This window comes from Aptenodytes patagonicus, chromosome 15 (assembly GCF_965638725.1).
Source record: "Aptenodytes patagonicus chromosome 15, bAptPat1.pri.cur, whole genome shotgun sequence".
NCBI classification, from domain to species: domain Eukaryota; kingdom Metazoa; phylum Chordata; class Aves; order Sphenisciformes; family Spheniscidae; genus Aptenodytes; species Aptenodytes patagonicus.
Window position 1 is genome coordinate 11,390,960 of NC_134963.1, and position 25,315 is coordinate 11,416,274.

General features: G+C 38.8%; 1 protein-coding gene across 4 annotated transcripts in view; it reads left to right on the forward strand.

Annotated features, from left to right (window-relative positions):
- CABIN1 (calcineurin binding protein 1) overlaps positions 1-25,315 on the forward strand; it is a 120,140-nt gene that overhangs the window by 47,909 nt on the left and 46,916 nt on the right. For all 4 annotated transcript variants that reach the window (XM_076352545.1, XM_076352547.1, XM_076352546.1 and 1 more), the window contains exon 30: positions 5,758-5,871. In XM_076352545.1, the coding sequence (XP_076208660.1) occupies positions 5,758-5,871 (114 nt within the window). The remainder of the gene's footprint in view (positions 1-5,757; positions 5,872-25,315) is intronic.

Genomic DNA, 25,315 nt, shown 5'->3' on the forward strand with positions numbered 1-25,315 from the left:
AGCTCCTAGATTGTCTGATTCATGTGTGTGAGGCCAGTTGAGTTGAAAATTTCTTTTTTTTTATTACTGAACTAAGTATTTTTTTGTCATGCAGCAGAGAATTACCTTTTAGATATGTCACCTCAATTAAGATGTTCTTGTAAAAATGACAGCAATTATTTACTTTACTGAATAAGTGGACTGAAAAGTGACTTGGAAGCAGAAATTCATCAGTACTGGTGTAAACACATCATGTGATACAGAGAGACTTTCTGGGTATCTTGGGTCTTTGTGTGTAGAATGAAAGTTTTCCTACTGTCAGAGCATAGAGGGCATCTTGAGTAAGACAAAATTACTTGCTGTTTAGAAATCACTGCATGAAAGTCAGTCAGAGAGCCTGCTGCTCACGAGCTGGTGATTTTTGGATTAAACAGGAATAACAATGTCTTGGTGACTGTAATAGTATCAGTTCCTATTTGAGGTGAGGACAAAATAACTTGCTTCCTCCAGCATGACTCTTGCATGTTCTTAATAATAAAATTAATTTCAAAAGCCTTCTGCTATGAATTATCATTGTTTTGCTTTTAAAATTATGTCATTCTTTATTTTACTTCTGGATACTTCTGTTGTTATAATCCTTTGTCTTTCTGAAGTATCAGTTAGTAAAATGTATATGAGTAGTAGGTTGAAATGATCAGAGTTATTTCACTAATTGGCATAATCAAGGTTTGAACTCTCAGATTTTGTATTTGGCAGTCTTGTGTTATGTCATATGCTGCACTGCATGGCTTCCTGAATTCTCTTCCCCACCAGCACTGAAGCTTGTGTGAATAATAGGGAAGGGAAGGGAATGGAAACAAATCATAGCCCTTGCCTCAGAGTAGAAAACATATTAACAGTACTGCTGCGAATTGAGCAGTAGCATGTCTTAGCAATCTACTGAAAGATGATGAATATTCCATTTGGCTGTATAGTGATTATCCAGAAAAATATTACCATTTTTTTAAAGATAGCTTGTTTTGAAAACATTCTTACGCTGTTTGTATGTGACAGTTGTTAATTTTTCCATGGAGCTAATCATTAATAGGAGCCATAGATTCCTGCAATCTGTCATTACTGTTGCTGACAAATGATTTTGTATCAACATTCAACAAAAAAGGCTGCCTGTTTTCAATTTATTGGTTCAAATAGTATGTCCTTGCCCGAGGAACTACTTGCAAAATATTTTCTTCTATTTTTTTTTCCTGATGAAGCCTTCTCTTTTGCTTTTTATATCTCTCTCCCTATATAAATACCAACTTTGTGATTTGTAATGTTTTTCTGTATGAAATACACGTTGTTGTCTAAATCTGTCTCCTCTTGGAACTCAGAAAAATTGAATCCTGCCTGTTTGAGCCTAGTAGTTACCAGGTTAGCTTCAACTAGCATTGTTGGGTCTTACTGTCCTTTTTTATTACTTCTCTGCATAACAAACAACTACTCAACACTGCAAAAAAAAAAGGTCTTCCTACTGATATATGTATACTACATACTTTCATGAGGTTGTAATTTTCTTTTTTTGATGACTCATTCAGGTTCTTTTGTAGAGCAATGTCAAATGTCTGTGTTTTAATGGAACACTAATATGTCTTTAGTGGGAGTTATACTCCTGAACAAACTTAAAACACAAAATGCATCTACGCATTTTCAGCAATAACTGGAGTAAGAAGTATGCTTAGATATACTGATGATAAGCCTGATTTAAAAAATGAGATAAATTACATCAGGTTAAGTTGCTGTGGGGGCAGAGTGGATTCCTGGTAAATTTTAGAAAGCTGAAATTAATTTTTAAATGCTTATAACCATCTTGGAAAATTCAGCATTTATGTACCAGTGCCAGGAATTGGTATGAAGAATTTAGACTGATGGCCAAAATTCATGGTTGGCTGGGAAAGGAGAGGATTGGCAGATCTCCATAGTGCATAGAAAAACAAGTTTTCCATATGCAATCTGTTTTCTCCCATTTTACAGTATTACCGGTTTTGCTGTTGTGAGATTAGTAAAAATAGTTGTTGAGTGCTTTTTTTAACATCCTTTTCAAAATCTTTCAACATTTTATTTGGCTACGTGTTCTGAGGGGTTTTTTTGTTCCCACCCCCCGCAAAATCCTGCTCACTACTTGGAGGCTATTTCTCTTTGTTTTATTCTGTTATCACAGCAAATTTGTACATAACTGTTTTTTGTTGGAATAAATGTGCAGGAAAGTAAGGATGAATTTTCAGAAGTTACTTCATTGCCAGATGGGGCAGTAGTTTTAGTTTCCCATTCACCTTGTCTGTGTCTTGAAGTAGTCTTCATCCTTTGTGATTTTTACCTCCAAAATGAGTGTTGGCACAGTTTGGAAGGAGAAGATAGGACTTGGCAAGATGCTGTTCATCAGTATAACTAAAAAGTTTAATGAAAAGTATTTGCCTTACGGTCCTTATGGATCAGTATGTAGAACTGGTCTGATACTCTGCAGACTATCTTCTATTATGTCAGGTATAACAATGTCAGTAGCATGACAATTTAGTCAAACTAGGCATAATACATGCATGTAAAAATTACAAGATTATATATAATTCTTAGAGACAGACATAATCTGTAAGTGTAATAGATATAAGCATTTCAAGTAGCAACAGTTTGGTAATAACAGTTCATTCAAAAGGCTACCCTTCAAGGTCAGTAGTCTTTATTTTGCTTTTATTTGATGCAGTAGCACTAGGGTTTTTTTGAGACAAAGCCTTCTAACAGACTATAAAAGAAAATAGAGGAAGGATTAAGGTATAGTCGGATGTTTTGTATACCTCTCAGCAACACTTCATGGAGTTTCCAAGCTAAGTAAAGGTGGCTTCTGACACCATTGAGTTAAGGGGTATCCATCTCAGGTGACTCAGATTTCTACTTGGTTGACCATAAGAGATTTTCCTTTTCCACTTTAACCATGCTGGTAAACTTTTGTGCAAGTTATTGTACCCTGTCAGTCATCTTGTCTTTGAATCTTGGGGTGATGAAGATGTGGGAGGCAACAGCTGAACTGGAAAGAGTACTTCATAATTGCCCTGAGTCAGACAGCTAAATCCAGCATTTGAAACTGGCAAGCAGTGTGCCAAGAAGAATAAATCCTTATTGCTGTGTCCTGGATCCCTTCACCCACTCCTGGTAACTTCATCAGCTAAAAACTAAGCAGAGCAGACTCAGAAATCTAATAAGTTGAGACCTGCTCAGACGTATTTACTGGGAATAACTGATCATGCTGATTTAAAGAGAAGGGTAGTGGAAAATCTTTAACTACATCTTTTATTCCTATTAGTTTTGATTGTGTGAAGTTACCGTGTAATTGCCCCATTTGTCTGAATGATCTTTCTTCCTCCTATCTAGGTTACTGTCATCATCTTGCTCAATAAAAGCCTATGAATTATATGTACCAAATTCATGCCTATGGATGGTCAGTATAATGTGCGTAGCAGATCATCAGAGCATGACGCTACACTTAATGATCTCAACATTTTCATCATAAAACTTAGATTCAGGAATATATCCATAGCTAAAATTTGTTTAGACTGGGATTTTATATTTAAGCTTTGTGGTGGTAGCTTTCTTAAGGGTTTTGTTTTCCTTTAATTTTTAAGTGATAGTTTTAACTGTAAGATTCAGATTGCCACACATTAGGCAATTTTTCTACTGTGTTTTCACACTTGGAATTTACTTATGTTTCTGATTACTATGGCATAAAATAAAACGTTTATGTGCCTGGATCCTGGGCGTTGTGATAGGCTTATTTTTGCCTGGATTTATCTGGATTCTGATTTTCTTCAAAACAGGATGACTTTCATGGCAGACCAGATTTTTGCAGGGTTTTTTCTGTGTCGTATTTTCTTCTGTATGTATTTCAAAGTATTTTGCAGGCTTAGGATAATAGGATTACAGAAATACATGTTACAAAAGAAGTACTGTAGGAAAAAGTTAGTATACAGTCAAGATTACATACTTTGCTTTCTTCAGTCTTAATTAAATTTGACACTCAGTGATAATAATTAAATTTACTGGTTCCCCTGACTAGCCAGAAAGTACCTGGTGATATTTATGAGTGAATGTGTATTTGTCCCATACCAAAAGAAAGCTATCCAAATCCCCTTGCCTGTCGTACACTATAATCATGAAGGTCCTGTATAAGTACCTATATCAGCTCTCCGAATTAAGTATTTTTGACATCCGTAAATATCTGGTTAGCATTTCCAGTGTTCAGCTCTCTTGCATATGAATCCGTAATCAGCATTTTGCTAGAGGGGATGCTCCAATTCTGCTAAGACATTGGAGATTTCTGCACGATTACTGTCATTAGGACAAAAGCGCTTATATTTAGCAGGGCTTTTACCATTTCACCAGTCTTGTAAAGAAAATAATCTGGAAAACAGGCTAAGAATTTTGCTAATAACATGTCGTGTCGTCCCCCCCCCAAAAAAAAAAAGATTACACCTGGAATATACTTCTTGGATGAACATGATTTAAGCAAACTTATGATTCACAGAAGTGTATCTCCAGCCCACAGAAAACAAAACAGAATTCAACATTGTAATTTGTCTCTATGAACCGAATATTTTCCTCTTTCTTTTATCTGCTCTGCATATCTTCACTCTGCAGTGAAGTTTGTCTAATGCGACTCAAATGCTACATTCTAATATTGAAAGAAAAAATGAAGTAAAGCAAAACCTCTGTCAGTGAGACCTTACAATTAATAATTGTCCCATCTGTTAGTAATGTTTTGCCTGGAGCCAACAGCTGTCCCTAGTTCTCAACTACACAAGAGATGTTCATGCGTTGAACTCTTAGAGGGGTAGCGCTTTTATGAATTTTTGATTGTTGTCTATCATTTAGTCTCCTACTGATACTTTCCTGTTAACTCATAGAGCGCTATTAACCAAATTTGATGACAGGCATGGAATTTTACAGAGAGGTTAAGTAAAATTACATGGAGGGCAATGGCTGGGTAGAGGTAAAAGGCCTGGATTCACCACCCCAATAAAAGAAGGCTGCAGTTTAAGCCTAAAGGTTGCCTCTTCTGTTAGGCCTGGGCGCTGGCAGGTATGTTTCGCAGGTAGTTAGCCCTAGAGAAGAGCTGAGGAGCGGCTACCAGAGTGTGTGTGTGTGTGTGCGTGTGGAAACTGGAGGGACTGAGGGACAGGGAGGGCCGGGGGGGCAGTGAGGGGCCTGGTGTGTGGAGGAAGGCTGCGGGATACCCAGAACAGTGAGTTCCACTGTTTGCTGAGAACCTTTATCTTTTTATATATAAATTGTTTTATATTGACTATTAGAATTCAACTTTTAACAAAAAGTTAAGGTGTTGTTAAATATATCTATAGGTTTCTGCAGGTGAACGGGAGATGGAAGGTGGATCTCAATGAAATTAAGGGTTTGGGGTTTTTTTTCTTTTTTTAAATAATAATTTTTTAAAAAGGCAAGAAAGCAAAACTTGATGATATGAGGCTGGATTCAGCAGCTGTAGGGGAGTGACTTACCCCTCTGCTGGGGCCAATCAGTCTGAATGCTTGCTCTGAGAGACAAGCTGGCTTCCCTCTCCTGAGGGATGTCTTCTCCAAATCACATGCCTCTACAAATGCTGTGGGAACAGCAGCTACCTGGACAATGAGAAATGACAATGTAGGTTAATAAATAAAAGCAAGCGAGCACTTTGTACGTCTACCTGTGGTGGCATTTCCATCCCCTGCCTGCAACTCACCTGCCCCGTTTCATCCACAGAACCTGCAGTGGGCCCGTGACGTGCTGCTGGGCAGCGGGGTCCCCTGGCAGCAGCTGAAGCACATGCCTGCACAGGGCCTCTTCTGTGAGAGGAACAAGACGAATTTCTTCAACGTAAGTTTATACAGCTGATAAACACACGTGTACTTTCTCAGCCATCATTTTAACACCTGTTTCTCATTTGAAAGGTTTGCAAAGGGACGGTAATGTGAAATTCAACAAAGGCACATTAAACAAGCCATGAGCGGCTAAAGGAAAGGCAGAATTATATTATAGAGATATTTACTGGGGTTTACCTCTCTTGGGAGGGAACCACATTAGAAGAATTATTTCTGATGAGCTTGAAAACATGGGGAGGGAAGCACCAACGTTTCTCAGTTATGCATCATTTACGATCTACTTGACGGTTGAGCCCTCTGTAAAAATTCTAATTCTGTTAATCTTAATTATCCTCTTGTTCACTGTTTCTCAACTAGACTTGCACTTCACATGACAAAAAAATAGTGCTAGTTGCTCTAAGAAATCTCTGGAATTGGAAGGAGCTTTCTTGTATTCAGCTTTTGTAGCGTGGCTCAGCAGAAAGAGTATTTCCAAGTTCCACAGTGTAGTAGCAGCACTGTCATATAGACTGACCCTGTGTCTCTGATATGTTCTAGTCCACAGGGATGTCTGTGCCTCTCAGTGACATGGGACACAGAATACTTCTGAGACTTACATGAGCATTTATCTATCAAATTCCCTGCTGTGGTTGCGACTTAACACATTGCTGTTGTCTTCAGTATCTCTGGCTTTTCTGTGGTACGTTCTAGGTTTTTGTGCCTTCTGCTCTTTTGTGATAGGATTCTGTAGCTGTTTTGTGGCTTGCAATGTGTGGCGAGAACCTGGAGATGTTCTGTTTGTCTTTCTGGACTATGTATCTGTTATATGGTTGCCTGTGATTGCAGTGACAGAATTTTATGTCTCTGCTTTCCCATCCAGTGCTTCTGTTTTAATATTTTAATTGTGAAATTTATTTTCATTTTGTATCTGTTAACACCTATCTTCATTTTTGCTGTATGTTGTGTTAATTAGCACCTCTGTGCAAACTTCTGTTAAGTATAAGGTTATAACCGCTCTTCTCTGATTATAATCCCTCACATGGGTTGAACAACTAAGGAATAGTGACAGTGGTTCAAAATTGTATCATGGATCAGTTTGCAAAAAGAGCTTCTATCTCATTCCATCTTTCCGGATAGAAGTTTTGGTTAACAAATACTGACAGCCTGATAAGGTATAGACCAAACAGTTGTGACCTGATTGATGACTACATGGCTTTGTTCTGGTTATTTCCCTGCAATATCTGCCTGCTTTCCCTACAAGAATCCTGCAGTGTGATTAAATCTTCAAGCTGGTGAATACTTTGGCTCAGATCCAGATAATGCAAATGTTCTCATAGAAGTTAATGAAATTACTCAACATGCTTCAAGTCAAGTGTGAACTTTGCATGATCAAGGCTGACTTGTTCATCATTGCAGGGTTAAGTGTCAAGAGTATCCTATGTTTTCATGTATGAGGAAAATGAGCAGTAGGGAACTGAGCAGTGTGTCTAAGGGAGTGTTTCTACTTGCAAATGTGAATTACCACATTAAGAGAGATCAGTGATTGACGTAAATCATACCTAGTTTTTGAATGCTAATGCTAGATAATTTAATATAAAGATAGATTCCATTGTATCCCTAGGTGGGTGTTTCCAGCATTATTTCAAAAAACAATCATTCCTTATTCTGCATATTGATCTCTTTATATTCTGAAGGATTAAAAGTGCTAGTATAGATACTAGACAGCTGTACAATCATTCTATTTTGTAAATCAACAAAAACTTAATTCCCATAATTTAATATAATTAATTTTCTTTAATAAGAAATGAAATACACTTTCAAATAAAAGATAACCTTCAACAAAAGGTACATGCTAGTCCAGTGCAATATATCGGCAATACTGTTAGAAAAGAGAGAAGATGTGTGAAAATTATGTTCTCAGCTTGAACTTGGGTCTGCCAGCAGACGAAGACAATGTTAGTCTAGAGTCCTCCACGTAGACTGCTGCCTCCACCCTTGAGAAATGTCAGTCTGGGGACTCAACTCCAGTGTGTCTCAGCGATGGTGATAGTATAACTACCACATGGAGTGCCTCAGACAGCAAAACAACTTGTTGAGGCCTTTGTGAATCAGTGCTAACAACTTGACTTATTCCTGCGCGCATGGAGGTTAGTCTTCCTGTTAACGGGTACAGTGTACATTATGAGTTTAGCATGATAAAATATTTTGGTGGTCTCATTTTCTACCCAGCTATATTTTCAAAATCCTCTTCAAGTAACACGCTGTGTGGAACATGTGGCAGTAATCCAGTACAGATGACACAGACATAGCACAATGAGAAAATCCAGATCTGAGAGAGAAAGGGCTACAAGTGCCCTTGAAAAAAAGCTGTTAGTGTCATCTGACATTCCAGAATTGGACAAACCTAAATCTGTGAACAACTTGGGAAAAAATCTCTCAACACTGCGTTGAGCTTGTCTAGGTTAAACCTCAACAAGTTTGTTCTCACGCAAAGCTCCTAGCGAGGCAGTGGGTAAGCAAATGTACTGCACCATCTGGGTCAGTGCTCAGAATACAGACTTGTGTGTCGTCCATTGCATACAGATGGTGTTACAGCCCACTGTCTCAGCTAGTGTCTTCACATACAAAGTCAGGTGATAAAACAGAAATTATAGAGCTCTACAAAAGTAAGTAGCCGCATCTAATCTTGGAAATTAAATGGCCAACCTCAAGATTTTCTAAGCTTATTAGTGTCTTCCAGGGTTATTTTCAACAGAAACACTTTGCCTAAAGTGTGGATTTGCTTCCATGAAATGCATTTGGTTTTATTTTTGAGAACTCTTCGGCCTTCATGATACAAAAGAGTTAATTGAATGTCTAAGTGGCTTTCTGTAGATACATTACTACTGAAATACCTTTTTCTTCTGGAGCAAGTAGCACTAGTGTGTTTAATCTCTTGTACAGAAGATTCAGGGTTGTTGAAATTACAGCTGACTCAATTTTACAAGTACAAACAACAGTGTGCAAGAGAGAAAGCTGGCAGCTCAAAGACAAGTAGGGACTGTGCCAGCCTGCTCCTCCCAGACATTTTATAAATCATGCATATTCCTAGTAGAATTATTTATGAAATAAATACAGCACTGTATGAAAAGAAATAAACCTGGGTAAAGCTGTCTCCTGTTAAATTTTACTGCAGAACTGCTGGTCTGAATCTGTGTGTCATGGTCTGTTGCCTAATTTGTTAGCTGTCACTCAGCTGCGACTGAAATATCTTTGAATTCATTTTTTACTGTCTTCAGAATGAGCAAAAAAGGCATGTTCACTTAGCCCTGATTTCTTCTCATTTGACATATTAGAATAATGTCAGGATGCACAGAACTTCCCTTTTTCAGTTCTAAGAAAAAAAATTCTTACTTGCATTATTGTACCTATTTGTTTCCCAAACAGAAAAGAATGGCCCTGATTTTCTAAGACCAGAGGTTTTTGCATGTTCACGGCCCTGTAGTGATGGCAATCATTGTATGAATGATTACTGCAGCTAGACTTACAGGAGTTTTAGCTGTGTTCCTATAAATGAATACCAAGTCTTTTTTGTTTGGCCGGTTAAGCATTTCTCTCTAACCTGCATGTACAGGTACACTCTAGCTTTTCTCCTCTTCTTTATCTGTGTGTGTGTATAAATATGTAGAGAGACTTTTTTTTTTTAAAGAAGGTTCCAGGATGGTTTCTATAGTAACTAAATTAGAAATTAATTTACCAGGAGAAAAAAAAATCCCAAAACATTGCTTTATATAGTAGGGCACTTTTTTATATATTCAGATTTCATGCCACTATTAATAAAACAAAGTTAAACTTTGTGCACAGATGATGGGGATTCATCAGTCTGTGGGTGGGTGGTGATTGTGGAAGAAGCATTTTGATGGTTGAGCTCAGTGTACCAATAACTTTTCCATATGGTTTAATATACAGTATTTGTATTTTCCTGGCACATCTTCTGGGGTAATAATAATCTGTTGTAATAAAGATCTTGGTGTCCGTCTTTGGTAACTGTTCCCCACATATGAAAGCTGTGCATGCAGACAATATACTATAATGCAGACATTCATGTGCATAAAGTCTTGCTGCAAACTGTTAAGAATAATTGTTCTATTATTAATTCCAAAAGAAACGCAGTATGTTTATTCTCTGCTGTATCCCTGAAGCTCTTCATTCTGTGGTCTGAGTAAGCAGGGTCAAATTAAGATAGTAGCATCCACTGGGAGCCAGAAGCTGAGAGACAGCAGTGATTTCACTTTAATTTGCCATTGTTCATACGAGGTGTGACTGGGCACTGGCAGGAGACCTCTGCTGTGCAGAACTGCAAGTTGTGAACACTGAGCAGTTGAAGAATAAAGTCTAAGTTTGGTGCTGCAAGTTTCTAGAGGTAGTTCTTATTATAGCATGGTGATAACCAGTGGGCACTTTCTCTGTTACTCTCCCTGTATAGCAGGTTCTTTCCCTAGTTGTGTTTCAAGCTTGAGAGTTACGCCTCTCTTACCAGAGGAAAGTTGATTCTGAAAAGGAGAGCAAGGTGCAAGGGCTGACTCTGTTTTGGGATTCTATACAACCAGAGCCATACAGGTGAATTTGAGATGTAGGAAAGAAGGCTGTTACGAAGACGCTAATATAGGGGACTATTGGGGGGGGGGGGGGAAGGCAACATGCCTCAGCTTTCCCAGAAGCTGGGCAGTTGTATCAAGGAAGTTTCATTATATGCCTCAATTGTTTTTATACCTCCCTTAGACATACATTACTGGTCACTGTCAGAAACATGGCACTGAGTGAGTATATGGAATTTTCTTTTGATCTGATACAGCCTTCTGTTGTTTCTCTCCCAGCTCCTGAAGTGTAACCTCAGCATTAATGATTCCCATGACTTGAATCAAAATGAAACATTCGTTACAGAATTTAATGTCTCTGTTAGAGATAACTGGCTATATATCATCTAAGGGAAGAGGGAAATCCATTAGGGTGGTCTGAATCTATTCTAGATGTTTGTTCTGCCCAGTCTGAGGTTGCTACTAATGTTGACCTGAAGAACCCCCAAATACACAGGACCAAGGGCAGCTCTTCAAGGCTGATTATGGCAACTTGACTGAAGCCTCAGGTTCACTGTTTCCTACCATGTACTGGAAAAGCCTGAAACTGGAGGCAACAGCAGACTAAAATCACTTTCCTAGAACTTCTACTGCTCTGCTTTCCTTCCTGTCCTTGGCTGGTGATAGATCTGGGTTACTCTCCTCCTGCTCATAGTTGGTGTGTGTCTTTTCAGTTGTCATGTGTGCTTCCCGTTCCTAGACATCTGCTATGGGGAACATGAGTCTTCTGAGAAAAATAGTGCCATTTGAATCAGATTGGGGGAAAAGGGAAAGAACTTGAAGAAAGCTACTGTGTATCCATGTGAGTAGAGATTGTGTCTCAGCATGGTCAGAGTTTGAGTTTAATCAGGTATGGGGGCTCTGAGAGAATTAATGGTTACGTTTTAGCTTGATCATGATTGGTTGCAACTCTTTGAAAACATGTTGGTCTTTTTAGTGCTTCTAACACTTATGTGAAAATGAGTATGAGAGGATGCCAACTCAAGTTTAAAAAAAAATAAATTAAAAATCACAAGTGACATCCCAGAAATCACAAGGGTTTAGTTATTCAATTTTGCCCTTCTTGCTTCTGAGTGTTTTGGATGCCATTGTTATGCAACCACAAGGGAACAGAAACCATAAAGGAATAATTTAAAAAAAACCTTTTTGATTTCAGCAGCTAGATAATGCTTGAAACAAGTTATTAGATGTAGTACCATTTAATAGGTGGCATACAAAAAAGTGTCTAGAAAAGGAGACCTCCACCATTAACACTGACCTTCTGTGTAGTTGCATAAAACAAAATAATAACGATACCATAATGACAACACATTTTAATAGTCTAATATTTTTATGCTTCTTTTTTTCTTTTTTATGCTTATGGTAGGCAGATAGGGGCATCTGGTTAGAGGATGGTTGAATCCCTACCTACTTTAAAAGATAGAATTGTCTTTAATCTTTTCAGGAGATGGCCATATTGTAGCCATGAAATATCTGTGTTTTCACTGTGCAGGAAACAGGCTGTGAAAGAGCAAGCTTTCTGCTTTGTAAAAGTGCCGTTCAGTAAATGCAGATTCTTACTGCCAGCTTTCTACTGACTATGAAGTTTTCAGATGTTAAGTAAAAGACATATCCCTGCTACATATTTTCTTCATGTGCTAGGAAGAGCAAGCTACTTCATGAAATGGTTTGACAATTTAGAAACTAGGACTGTCAGCAGTGTGCTGGTGTGCTGTTAGGAGGCACTATGCTGCAGGGAATCTTTGCCGCAGAGGCGCTTGTGTGAGCTGAGGCCATATGGGTCATCCAGTACCTCTCCTTAAGAAGAGATAACGGAGACCTTGCTGTTCTGCACTGGGGATAAGTTTGAGCTAACACACTGCCTGCCTGGCATGCTTCCTCAGTAATTTTAACAAGTATTTAATCGCTTTTCCTACGTTCCTGAATAATGTCATTATAAAGCTATTGTTCTTCATCTCTGTGAGGAAACCATTTCTGGTGTGGTGAAGAGATACTTGTGTGGAAAGCTGCTGAGGAATGAATAAAAAACGCTCCAGGAGTCCCTTCTGAGCCAAATGATTGTATAATCCTATGCCTTAATTTGTAAATACAGTCAGCTGTATAAATGGCAGTTATTTTGTGGTTACAGTGTAAGCTAAAGTTTGGAAGATTGAAGAGTGAAACCAAATCAGTGTCTTCCCATCGTCTGTTCCTTGTTTTTCTTCCTTTTTGGTCTTTGTTAATTTTCTCAATTTCCCTTCACTGTATCTTCTGTGGAGCAACGCCATGTCACAGGCGCGGTGCTCCCAGCACCCATCATTGAATGTCCATTGAGCCACAGGATAGAAGAACTCGTACTGAAAAAAATCATTGTCTCGCTTGCCTGCAGATTCAGGAAGGCATATTTGTGTTGATTAAATATAATTCATATATACAAGGATATTTTTGCATCATGTCTAGAAACTTTTTTTTTAATGAGCGCTTAAATTTTTGATAAGTTGGTTCATTAAAATGCATAATGAGGCAATAGCCTGGCCCTTCTCTCAAACCATGACTGAAAGTCAATTTTGTAAAAGTGAATGTATGGAAGAGAATTAGTGTTTTCTCTGACTCCATTAAATTTACTGATAGGTCTATGTTAGAAAGAGGCAGGCATTTTCTATGTGGAAAAAGGTCGCTTTTCGAGAATCTGCATATTTTAGTCAAGTGAGCATATTAATTTCCATTGTTCTTCTTGTCTAGCATGGCAAATGGATGGCTTCCGCTGGGGGAAGGGGAAGTGGGAAATGGTGATACTCGTTGCCCCTACAATAAGAGTTAAAATTTCATGATTTCTTTTCTGACTCTACCCTTGATAGTTGTTCTTTTGCCAGTAGCAAGCCATTTTCCTTCTTTGCCCCTTTTTTTTCACTTGTAAAGTTAATGTAATTCTACTCATACATCTCCTGGCCATATTTTCTAACGTTTTAATTGGAAGAATGCTTTTAGTAGGTACAAAGGAGTTTGTTCTCTCATTCTCTCTCGCTTGCTCTCATGTGTGCTCACTCTCTTATGCAATCTTAATACCAACTCTGAAAACAAAGGTAAGCAAGGAGTTAACTGTGCAAGTGAAACTTTCATAGTGATTGGATTAAGACCAGAAACCCAGTAAGCAATGAAGTCTTAAAGTTGCCTATAAAAAGCTAGATAACTTTTTCAACCTCTGCCCAACATGTTATTTACAGTTCTTCACTCCATACTCTTGGAAAAACAGAACTCATCAGTGAAAAATGTCTGTCGTTCACAGAGTTTTCTGTCTCAATATATACACGCTGTTCCTTCTGGCTAACTTTGCAGGCTTCCAAGACCCAGCTAGTAAAGATGCCAATAAATCTAAATCCCTGGAGATGCAAGCATGGGGTTTTGAACTGTCGTTTGTGCCAGTGGATATTAAACAGCTATTTTTTTCCATTCTGTTTCCCTAGGAAAAGTTTCTTCTTTTGTTAAGTAGATGAATTTCTAGACAAAGGTAAGCTAGAGAACAAATAACCCTGAAATAAATGAAGATATGGCTTTGTAGAAGAGAAATTGTCATGGAGGTTGTAATGTTGTAGTGTGTTACAGGACATAAAGCAGTTAGCTTTAAAGCTGGATCTTAAAAGCTTAACAGCAACTGTTTCACCACCTCAAATACTCTAAGTGTATTTGAAAGGTGCAGGCTTGCTGGAATACTGTGTGATGAGTGTCCTTTTACAAATGTGTAATGACTAAATCCATAATTTGATTTTTCCATCTGCCAGCTGTGTATCAGATATGGATGGGAGAGCTACCTTTAGACACTTAATGGGGTTAGTTTTAAACTTAGGTTAGGTTCCTTCCTTCTAAAAAAATCTAAATAGGATTTTTTCAAAACTAAATAGATTTTTAAATACAGTAAGAGAGCAGGTGTTGATGATCCATGAAAGGCCTTTAAAATACATGTTTTTATATTATATGTCTGCTATCTGGTTATCAGACTAGTTTTTGCAGCTTCTTACTATGAGTTATTTATCCTAGTTTTATCATAGAAATAAATGGCAAGAACGGTTACATCAGTGTAGACTGCTGCATAAACAAAACAAAGCAAACAAAACCAGAAAAGAGTAAATTTGGAATCTTAGAAGAAAATCTAAGACATAAAATTGAATCTTTTTAATTATGCATTAAAATAATTAAAAAATTTAAAAATGCATTAAAAATGCGTTAGCATTTTCTTTTCCCCTACAAATTCCTATAGCCTCTGATGGAAAGCTTTGACTTAACTCTTTTTAATATCAATGTGTGGAGTTCACACAAGAGTGTTGAACAGGCAAGTAGTGTGTATGTGTCTGAAGTCATACCTCGTTGTCCTTAAATACCCTCTCCCTTTGTTCTAAAACTGATAGCATTACTCTGAGGAACATAAATTTAATGGATGTGTAGCCAGAATCAAGACATACTCAGAGCAATTTTCTTCAACATTTCTTTCTTAGGTGAAACTGTGTGACATAACCAAGATGAAGTATGTTTTTTTTCTTGATGAACTGTTTCTACCAGTTGTATGTTAAGAGGATTCTGTGGCATTAATCAAGGCAGTTTCCTCTTCTATGTATTTAATTTTGTAGATATTTCCAGGACTGCTTTTGAGGTAGATATCAGCCTGTATCTGATCTTGCTCAGTACAGCACTTGTCTGCTCCATATTCCAGGTATGACAGATTTTTTAATTCCTGTATCTTGTCTGTGTAAAAATACCAATCTCACTCTGAAGGTTAAAGGAGCCAAATGGCAGTAAGCAAATGCAAAACCAGCTACCGTCAGACTAACAGCTCATACTACCTTTCTGAAACCCTGTGACAATTTCATTCTGCACCTGTGATGGTTTTAATTTACCTGGCATTATGGTGATTTATTACAACTTTCATCCTTACAGAAAGAAGAAAATTAATAGTGAAATTAACTTTATTTTATTAAAGTAGCATATTTCATTAGAAATATTCCTGGAATCACAGTTCTCAGCAGAAGGATCTAAGTATTTTTCATGGATATACATTGCCTTAGTGTAAAAATGAAAACAGAAGAATGTGGGATGAGAGCAGGATGATACAAGTCTGTGTGTACATCTGTGCAAGTGGATAGCATTTATAGATAAATATTTTTAATTTAATGGCTACAGCAGGATATAATTGGCCAAATTAAAAAGGTTAAGATGGAGAAGATAAGATGGCAGATGATGATAGGTAAGAACATATTTTGTTGTTATGCAGTAGCTAGTGTATGATGAACGTTTTCCTAGCTGACTGCAGTATCACTGTGCAGAGCTTAGATGAAGATACTGAAGCAGGAGTTCTCTGAGTAATAGTACTCCATCTTTGGCAAAATTCCTAAAGTTAGAGGAGTAAAAATGTTGAATATTGTATAGTGTATTATTGTTCCAGACTGTTTGGCTCCTGTGGAGGAGGTAGGATTTCCTGGCACAATATGAACACTTTTGGAGTTTGTGTGATAGCTGCTATGTGAAACAGCAAGGGTTGACCACTTAAACAAGGTGACTTTCTCAGTCTCTTGAAAGGAATGAAAACAAAATATGACTGGGAGGGTGAGCGAAAGTAATGAAGTCTGTAGTGGTCAGTATTTTAGCTTGTTCCTCTGAACACTCAAATGTATTACTGTGATCCAACAAGGGAAGTTCCTATAAGAGCTTGAGTGAAAAATGGCTTATTTCCAGGAGCTTTATGACCTTTGTTCATTTCGGTTGCCTACACTTCATCTCCACCAGTTTTCTAACTCACCTCCTGTCAATAAACAGTTTCACAAATTTGGCTTTTATGAAGTTGATTAATTTTTCTATGGGTTAGAGGAAGCAAAATCAGAAAAAACACAGACCTTTCACTTGAAGCACTTCCTGACAGTTACTCAGAATGAATTATGAATTTTGCTGGCTATTTGGTTTGCTGACACAGTATAAAAATCAGAATTGAAAACTCCTACCAGGTCATTTTCTACTGAAATCTTTATCTCTTCAGAGCTGCTCCCTGTGTATATATTCAAAGTGTATCAGCACTTATACTATGATCTCCTGCTTAGTAGACTGGAACTAGTGTGAGTCGTCAATATAATGGCATTTTCTTAAGTATTCAGATGTTTGAGATAACTTAATGAGCTTGGTGTAACAGCTAAAATGTCTTCTGTTTACACATACCTAGTTTGTTCTTCCTGATAGACTGCACTAAGGGTTTAAGAGTACATGTTGGGGTTTGTTGCTTGTTTTTTCTTAATTAATGATATAACTATCAGTTATGATATTTCAGGGTCACTGAGCTCCACTTATTCCAGTGATAATGATTCTGAAGTGCCTGAAGTATTTCCAGTGGGAAAACTTTGGACAAACCTGAAGATAGGCCAGGCTTTTATGTCCATGTAGCTCATCCATGGAGAAGCATGTAGCCATCCCAAACTCTGTGACACTTTCAACGCTGTCTTCTATCATGACTGATCTGCTTAATACAGAGTACATATTTTATGTTTGTAATCCATGTGTGTATCACAGCTAGTGGCAGATTCAGTGTTAAAAAACTTTAATAGAATCATAAATCAGATTTTAAAAAGAAGGCCAGTATAGTTGTATGATGAAGGTGGGACTTTCAATGTGAATGCAGTGCAATGATTTCAAAATCATTTACTTCGTAACGTAAGAGAAAATACTCATAATATGAATGTAAGTCTGGAAATAAAATGCACATTCCAATTACTTTGTAAGATGAAATACTGACAATAGGATAAACTTAATCTTTAAAAATTATATTTGGTGACACATAAAGGTGATGTTTTCATGCCTGTAATGAGCTAGTTGTTACAGCAGGCTCAAAAGAAAAACGTCTGGCTTTGTTTGCCCTTAGTCTGACAGCTCTGTACTAGAGGTTTTACTGAAAATTACTTCCCAACAGGTTTTAGGTCAGGATATTTTCATTGTCATTTTCTTTCCAATAAACAAGAAAGCAAAAGTATTTTTCTGAATTAATTATACTAAAGTGAATGTTGCTTTCGGGACCAAAAAAAATAAGACTCTGCATTTTTTTAGCATTTCAAGTAAAATGTGCAACTGCGTATACAGACTAATTTTTTGTAAGTTAAGCTAATTCAAAACAAAGACTGAGATTTTGGAAGCTTAAGCTTTTACCAAAAGTTTTTTAAAAAAACCCTTTTTTTTGTATTTAAATTGCAACAGCAAATAAGCAAAATTCCATATAGTTTGTAAATAAAACGCTAAGGTATAAAAGTATTAGAAACTGATGAAAATTGAAATTAACAATAGCTAGTCTTGTGTTTTGTATCAGAGTTGATGAGAATGAAAAACTAAACAATTAGTGTTTGATTGGCACATTAGTTCTTCCTTTGCACAAATCTTGAAGTAAATATACTGCATCTCCTCTGTATCTTTTATAATGAGATGTCCTTGCTGCTTTGCAAGAACAGCAAAGCAAGAAAAATTATTTGTGAATAATTTTTTCACTTTAAGTAAATGAGAATTCACCAGTTAATGCCATATACAGGAGGAGTTACTCTTCAGACTTTGCCCCCCATAGTTCTTGTGGCCATTGTTATATGAAGTTTTTGGTTTTGTTTTTTTCATCTTAACCTTGCAACAGTAACCCCCCAAAACAATAGTATAGAAAGAAACAAGAAATTTTTTACTATTTCATAACTGGTCTGCAGTCCTTGAAGCACAATGGAAATACAGTTTTCTCCACTGGGGGGGGACACATAGGAAAATGCACCCTGAATGCACTGGCATCAGTAGAACAGGTCCTGCAGGCAGTGAATTCGTGTCTTGCAGGGATTAAACAGGAGCGACAGTAAAAGCACTTTTTGAGTTTTACTCTGTGTGCATGTACATGTGTATTTTTATGTGTATTTTAAGAGAAAGAACAGTTACAATGTTGAACAACAAAGACTTTTTAAGGCAGGGAAAAAATGATAAAACTATTATTTTAAAATATATTGGGCAATAAAACTAATCTTAGTAGGGAAGAAATGTTATCTTTAACAGTAGCTAACTGGCTAGAGGACTTAGTCCTACTCCTGCGACTGACTGAATTCCAAAACTAAGATTTTGGTGAGAGGATAGTAGCACAATGAGATACTAATGCACTTTCTTCAAGTGTATTGTTAGTTTATTCAAATGTCTTGTAGAAGTATGAAGGCTAAAAAGAATTAAATAATACTTCTGAGTCCAGTTGCAGCTATTTTGAGTCACAAAGAAAAGAGTAGAAATTATCTTCAGGATGCGTTCACTATACTTCACTGATGAGGGACCGCGCAGTGAGTGTGTTTGAACTGGAGGAAGTCGAATGGCTCTTGATCAGGAAACGTGCTTGGGTTCTCAGCATTGCTTGGTTGCATTACAGAATTTCAAGTGAAAAAAGTTCAAAAAAACAAGTCTTGACTGCTTTGGAGATCATCAGTGTCCGGATGAGAAATTTTGGAAAGTCAGTTCCCATGCTGAAAATCAGAAATATCAACTACCATGTCATAAAAGTTACGATTTCAGCTTGCGTCACCTGGCACCCAGGCACTTAGGAAGAAAAACATTTGAATTAGGAAAGAAAGGAGGAGAGAGGCAGACAGGACTTAACTGCCTTACACATTTCATGCCCAGAGAGTTCTCAGCCTAGGATTTAGACAATCAGTCGATGTGACCCTGCTGACAAAGTGTGGGAGAAAAGGGGAGAATAATTTTAAGCAGAAGGGTGGGTTTCTTCTTTGTAAATTGGTAATCAGTGAGTATTGCTCTCTTTCTGAAATCTTTGCTAGAAATCATAGACAGTGTATTCTGGGCACAGCGTTACTGTGACAATGTAGGCAGGTAAACCATTCACATGTAGGCCTATTTTCTGGGTTATTTTGTCACTGTCTTTTCAATATGTCACTTTTCTCCCTTCAAAACCTGACAAGTCTCTGCTTGCTTTTTGTGAATAATTGAGCCAGAATAAAATTTCCTGCCTCTGTATGTTCTCAAATCGATAAGGTAAAGCAAAGCAAAGTGTCTTTCTTCCTGAAAACTTCGTCTGAGAGCTGTCTCCAGCGGCAAGCTGAAGCTGACAAAATGGAAGGCCCACCAGGAGATGATTCTGAATCTGAAGTCTTTTAAGTATGTGGGCAGCAAAGTGAAGGCAGCAAGATGATACACCACAGATTTCTGTTCCAAATCTCCTTTCAGTTTCTCTTATTCCTGTTGTTACCTTTTGACATACTCCTCTCCTATTTTTCCATTTGCATTTATTCTTTCTTCTTCTATTTGCCCTTTTAAGAACAGCAGTTTAAATTTAGTGTGTGGACAAATAATTAGATATTATTTTACATTTGTTTGTCTCTAGACAAAGACAGCATATGGTCTATATGAAATTCCCAAAATAATAGCTTTATCCATAGAAATTCCTGTTTTTAAGAGGAGTAAGTTTGTCAGGGATAAAATGATATTGAATTGGTTAAAATATTCTTTTACAATCAAAGTTGTGTTTTTGAAGAAAAATAGTAATTGTCAGAAAGGATTGAATTACCCTTACTCATTGAATATTGAAAAGAGGCAGGTTTTGAAAAGATACAAGTCCTCTGAAGGTCCAGATTTGACACTTGCCGGTTTATGTTTCTCTTTGAAATTCAAAGGGAATAAAATTACCTCTTAATAAACAAGAAATATAAACCTGTATATAAGCAGGATATCATCTTTGGATAACAAAATTGGTGAATATATGAAATGTGAATTACATTTTTCTCCCCTCCCTCCTCTTCATTCTCCTTAACCTCTATCTTTCTGTTACTACTGACCACGCTGTGGGTTTAACTTTAGTGCAGGTATGTTGGTTTTGGTGACAGCAGCCAATTCTGCTGCTCAGCATTAGTGGTCTCCTTACAGTAGTTCCAGCATGGATGGAAAAGAGAAATTTGCCTGGAAAATACTTATGTAAGACCATAAAATTCGCTACTCTGGATTAGACTGGGTTTTCTAGGCAAATATTCCGATCCAGTAGCTATTGTTATCTGGCTGTTTGCAAGAAGATTGAAAATATCTGAGTTAAAGGAAGCGAATGCTGCTGCTGAAGGAAGAATACTTTCTTGTTCCTGTAGGACTGCCATTGCACCGGAAACTTGAGATTACTTTTATCTCTATGAGAAAAAAAATGCCCATCTATAAGTGAAAACAATATCCTACTTCTTAAAAACTGAAGATGAAATCTACTCTTCCTAAGTGGAAATAGATTTCATGCTAGGATTTACAATGCATATCCTCTGAACTGAAGAAAATTATTTGAAAGTGGAACAGAATTTCAAATATATTGACCTTAACAAACTCATATGCTGTGTTCGCAAGGAAGGCTAGCACCCTTATCTCAACAGTGCAGAGAGGTCTGGAATCTTTCTGAATATTCGTTATTTACCCCAGAACATTTAATTGAGAAATCCCAGTGGGCCAAAGTTTAAAATGCTTAAGAGTGTAAAATCACTTCCGTCTGGCTCCTAGTATTGCGGTACTGGAGAGCATGTGCTCGCATCCCGAAGGTGATTCTGGGTGAGACGTTCCTCAAACTTTCTTTGGTTGTTATTGATTTAAAGTTATAGAAGATTTAAGAAAAAAAAAAAAAACCAAAACCAAAAACCAAGCAATCAACCATACAAAACCCAAAAAACAAAGCACTTGATGAAATGAGACTCTTAAAGAAGGAAACATGGAGTGAAATATAAACTTGCCACTTTTTAATGGTCTGGAATAGTGCTTTGCCCTCCTCCTTTCCCATCATAAATAACTAAGAGACAAATATAGGACATGGTCTTTGAGAATTAACAGTTGCACCTAGGATAACTGTTCTGCTTTCTCAGAGATTATCTGCTGAACTGAAAGTATTCATGATGGGTATTTATTTTTAAAAGGACAAATGTTAGGTCATCTTGTTGACTCTGGGCATGTTTCAAGTTCCCTGTAATTGCTCTGTCAGTCTTTTTCCCATCCATCCCTCCTTGCCAAAATGCATAAAGTTGCATTGTTTTGTTCCTGTATCACCCAAATTAAGCTTAAAAAGTAGTAGATGTTAGCTGTTTCTACAGCCCTCATTTGCACAGTGTCTCCAAGTAATTAAACAATTAAGAAAATACTATATAATCTTTTACCCCTAATCAGCCAGAAGACTTGAGTAAAGAGTCCCAAATACTGTACTGTGTAAAAATGATTAATGAAAAGGCCTTTGATATTACATAGTGTTATGTCCGAACCAAGAATCCGGTCTAATTGTGCCAGCCATCTTCTGCAGCAGCCATTTCACCAGTGAGCCTGGAGCAGGCGGCAATGGGAATAGGACTACCGAAGGCAGAGATGTAGCTTAGAGGTGTGCTTATGGGGGCATGTGAATAACTCGAGGTTATTTCATGAGCGCTGAACGTTTACTCCCTTTTTGTGAACACCGAGTAAGTAGTTTTATCCACTTTTTGTCACAGCAGTACTGGATTTAGGGCGTCTCTGTAACGTATCTCCTGTATTCAGAATGTGGAAGTCCCATGCTATGTTGCTGGTTCCCGCAGGTACAGGGGATGCCACTTACACTTCACTGAGCCTCTATTTTTTACCTTGGGTAACTAAATTGGAATTTTCTTGCTCAGTGGCATCATAAATTATGAACATCTACATGTGCAAAATTCATTCTGCTTGTGATGGTTCAAACAACTGAATAATTCGTGGTGTAGGAGTCTGCAGTGTAAACCTGGGAAATTTGATGGTGATTAATAAATTGCTGATTGAGAGAGAACATAAGAAACTTTTGGAATTGGACAGAATGTAAGATAATCCTGTGGTGAAAATCATATCCTTTTAAACTCTAAAGAGACAAATTTCTTTCCTTAATTTAAGTTGGTAATGGACCTTTACCAAATAATGCTTCTATACTAAAGCAATAACGAATCAGACATGTAGTAAATATTCCAATTACTGATATTTTTAAAATTTGCTTGTTCGTAAAGCAGTTTGAAATCTAGTAACTAAGTATTATAATTCTTGTTTACCTTTTTATTATCATTTCAAGATGTCTGTGTTCTTGCTGCTTTTTATGGTACCGTGACTGTTCATTGTAACAGCTAAGAGGTATTAATTAGAAAACAAAATCCTTACATTGCTGTGCTTATGGCTTAAAGGTATTTAGTTGTGCAGAACTTTTATATGACATAATTTCCAATCTAGTGAACATCCAGTCTTTGGGCTATTAACTTTAAACATTTTACGATGTATTTAATTCCAGGTACAACAGCTATTTAATTTGCATAAGTAAATGACAATACATAGGGAAAAAACCTGCAGTGCAATAGAGGGGATAGGAGCTCTGCTGTTAACAGTGACTAAATGAGCAGATGAAAAAGGGCAGGTCAAAAGGAAGCCTATTTGCATGAATACATAGAAAGTAAGTATTAATTTCAGTTCTGTATTTAAAACATAAAGCCATGTTATGCAGTCAAAAGATTAAAGGTTAATGGATTTTTGAAGTGGTAGTGCCAAAACTGCATTGTTAATAAGTATAGAATGGGTTATTGCCTTTGGTAGCAAGATGCAAAAGACGATGGAGACATCGGTTATTTTAAAGAGTGGTAATGCCCATAGCGAAATCTCAGCTTTAAAACAAAAAAGCTGACTCTTACAGTTTAAGTGGAGAGATAGACACAGGGTATTGTTGATTAATGTAATTTTATAGAAGATAAATAGGATAGCTAAATTATTATTTAGCTTTTTTTTTAAAGATGCTGTTAAGCATAAATGTATATATAAAAGTATGCAAATGAGGAGGAAGGGGCAAGGTATATGGGGCTTTCAGTGTGAGAAGCCTAAAATTGATGTGGTAAGAAAACAGGAACGTAAAGAAATTAAAAGAAGGGTAAAAAGTGGCTAAAATGATGGGAAAGAAAGACAATGTTAGCAAGTGACTTTTGCATAGCATGTGGGGACTATCGTGGTTGTGGAGCAGGCTATTAAACCTGAGGTGTTAGTAAACATGATAGATTTTGAGCACTTCAGAATAATCCTCGACTCAGGAGGGAAAAAAACAAACCAGAACAAACCCCTGCAATGCTTAGGAAGGCAGGGATGAAGTCAAGGCAATTGCCCCGCTTGCAAAAGTGAGAGAAGGAACAAGTAAAGACAAAATGTTTAAACTTTTGTGATGAAGGTAATCAGGAGCAGAGCCCGGATGAGTGGCTTGGAAAAGAAGATCAGTTTAGCTGTGCTAAGCTCAGATTGAGGAAGGCGTATCAGACAGTTTCTGAGGCAGGATTATACGGACTGAGGTTGGCAGTGGACTGGCACACCTTTTGGGTCTCTTAATACAGGATTGGCTGAAATCATCGAAAGTAGGGAGAAGGAAGTATGGGGGCAAAGAATAAGGGTAGACCTTTGTTTTCGCCTTCAAATAGTTTGAGAAAGGGAGAAGGATGTAATGAAAGAGGTGGCAAAGGACTGGAGAAAGGAATGTGCCACCAGCACCCCCTGGTATTGCAGAAGCTGGAGATCAGTTAAAAACCCCTAGGGACGGGGGAGGGGACGATATGACAGTATAAATACAAGCAAATGGTTTAAGAGGATTGTCCCGCCGTTTTGTGAAAGGTGTTTCAGTGGCACGAAGGGGAGCTGTAGCGTAGCACCTTGCGGGGGCGAATACACGCCTGTACTTGCTGCGTGCATCGGAGGCCCCGCAGCCACCAAGCAGCCATGGCTACAGCTGCTGGCGGGGAAGCCGCCCGTGAGGAGGAGGAGGGGGCCGGTGGCAGGAGGCCTCTGCCTCTCCCCTCCGCCCGGAGCATCCAGGCAGGCTCCGCCGGCTCAGCACTGCCGGGAGAGGAGGGATGGCCACGCTTGAGAGAAATAGGTCACGAACGGGCCTTTGGTGATGGCGAGGTGAAGGGCGACGAAGCAGCACCAGCGGGGTTAAACTGGGTCAGGAAATATTTTGGGAAGGTTTGGTGGACAGGTGGGAGCAGATAACTGTTTTTTATTAATGCTTGCAAACCGACAGGAGCAGCTGTTTACTCACTTGCCCTAAGTGGGATGGCTCTGAGCCAGGCTCGGCAATAATTGGGACCAACATCCTATGTCAAACAAGACCGTCCTCCGGCAGGAGAGCGAGCAAACAGCTCCAGCCCTGCACGCCGCCCCCCGCCCCCGGCACCCAGTTGCAAAGAAAGAGGGGGAAAAAAAAATAAAATAAATAAATCGCCGCGGCGGCAGGAAATCTAAGGTATGCGGTTTCCAGAGGTCGGGCGAACTCCGGTGCGAGAGGAAGTGTGAGCCGAGCCGGGGCGGGGGCGCAGCCGGCGGCGCGGCGGGGCTCGGCCTGCGCGGTCAGGTGGGGGCGCGGGGCGGTGCGGGGGCCCGGGCGGGGGCGGGCGCGCTCCGGCTCCGCGGGCCGCCGGGGAACTCCGGCGGAGCGAGCCCGCCGCCTCGGTAATGGTGAGTGCGGGGGGCGGCCCCGCGGCCGTGGGAAGCGGCCGCCCCGCGCGGGGCGGGCGGCGGAGGCTCGAGGGAAACTTCCCCCCCCCGCCCTGCGGGGAGGCCGGGGCCGGCGGGCAGGAGGGAAACGCGCCTCTTGCTCGGCGGAGAAAACGTGCCGGTGCTGCTGGCTGCAGCCGGGGCGCTGGGCTGCGGGGTGATGCCCCGGGGGGAGCCGGGCGCTGGGGGGGGGGGGGCGCGGGGTCCTCCCCGGCGTTCTGGCGGGGACAGATGCGGTGTTGTAGTAAGTTTGCTTTCTCTCTGCCACCAGAAGCACAAATAGCTGCCGGCTTCCCTCCAGTGTAGGTGCGGCGTGCCTTTGCCCCTTCCCGTTCGGCTTGCCCGCGGGTG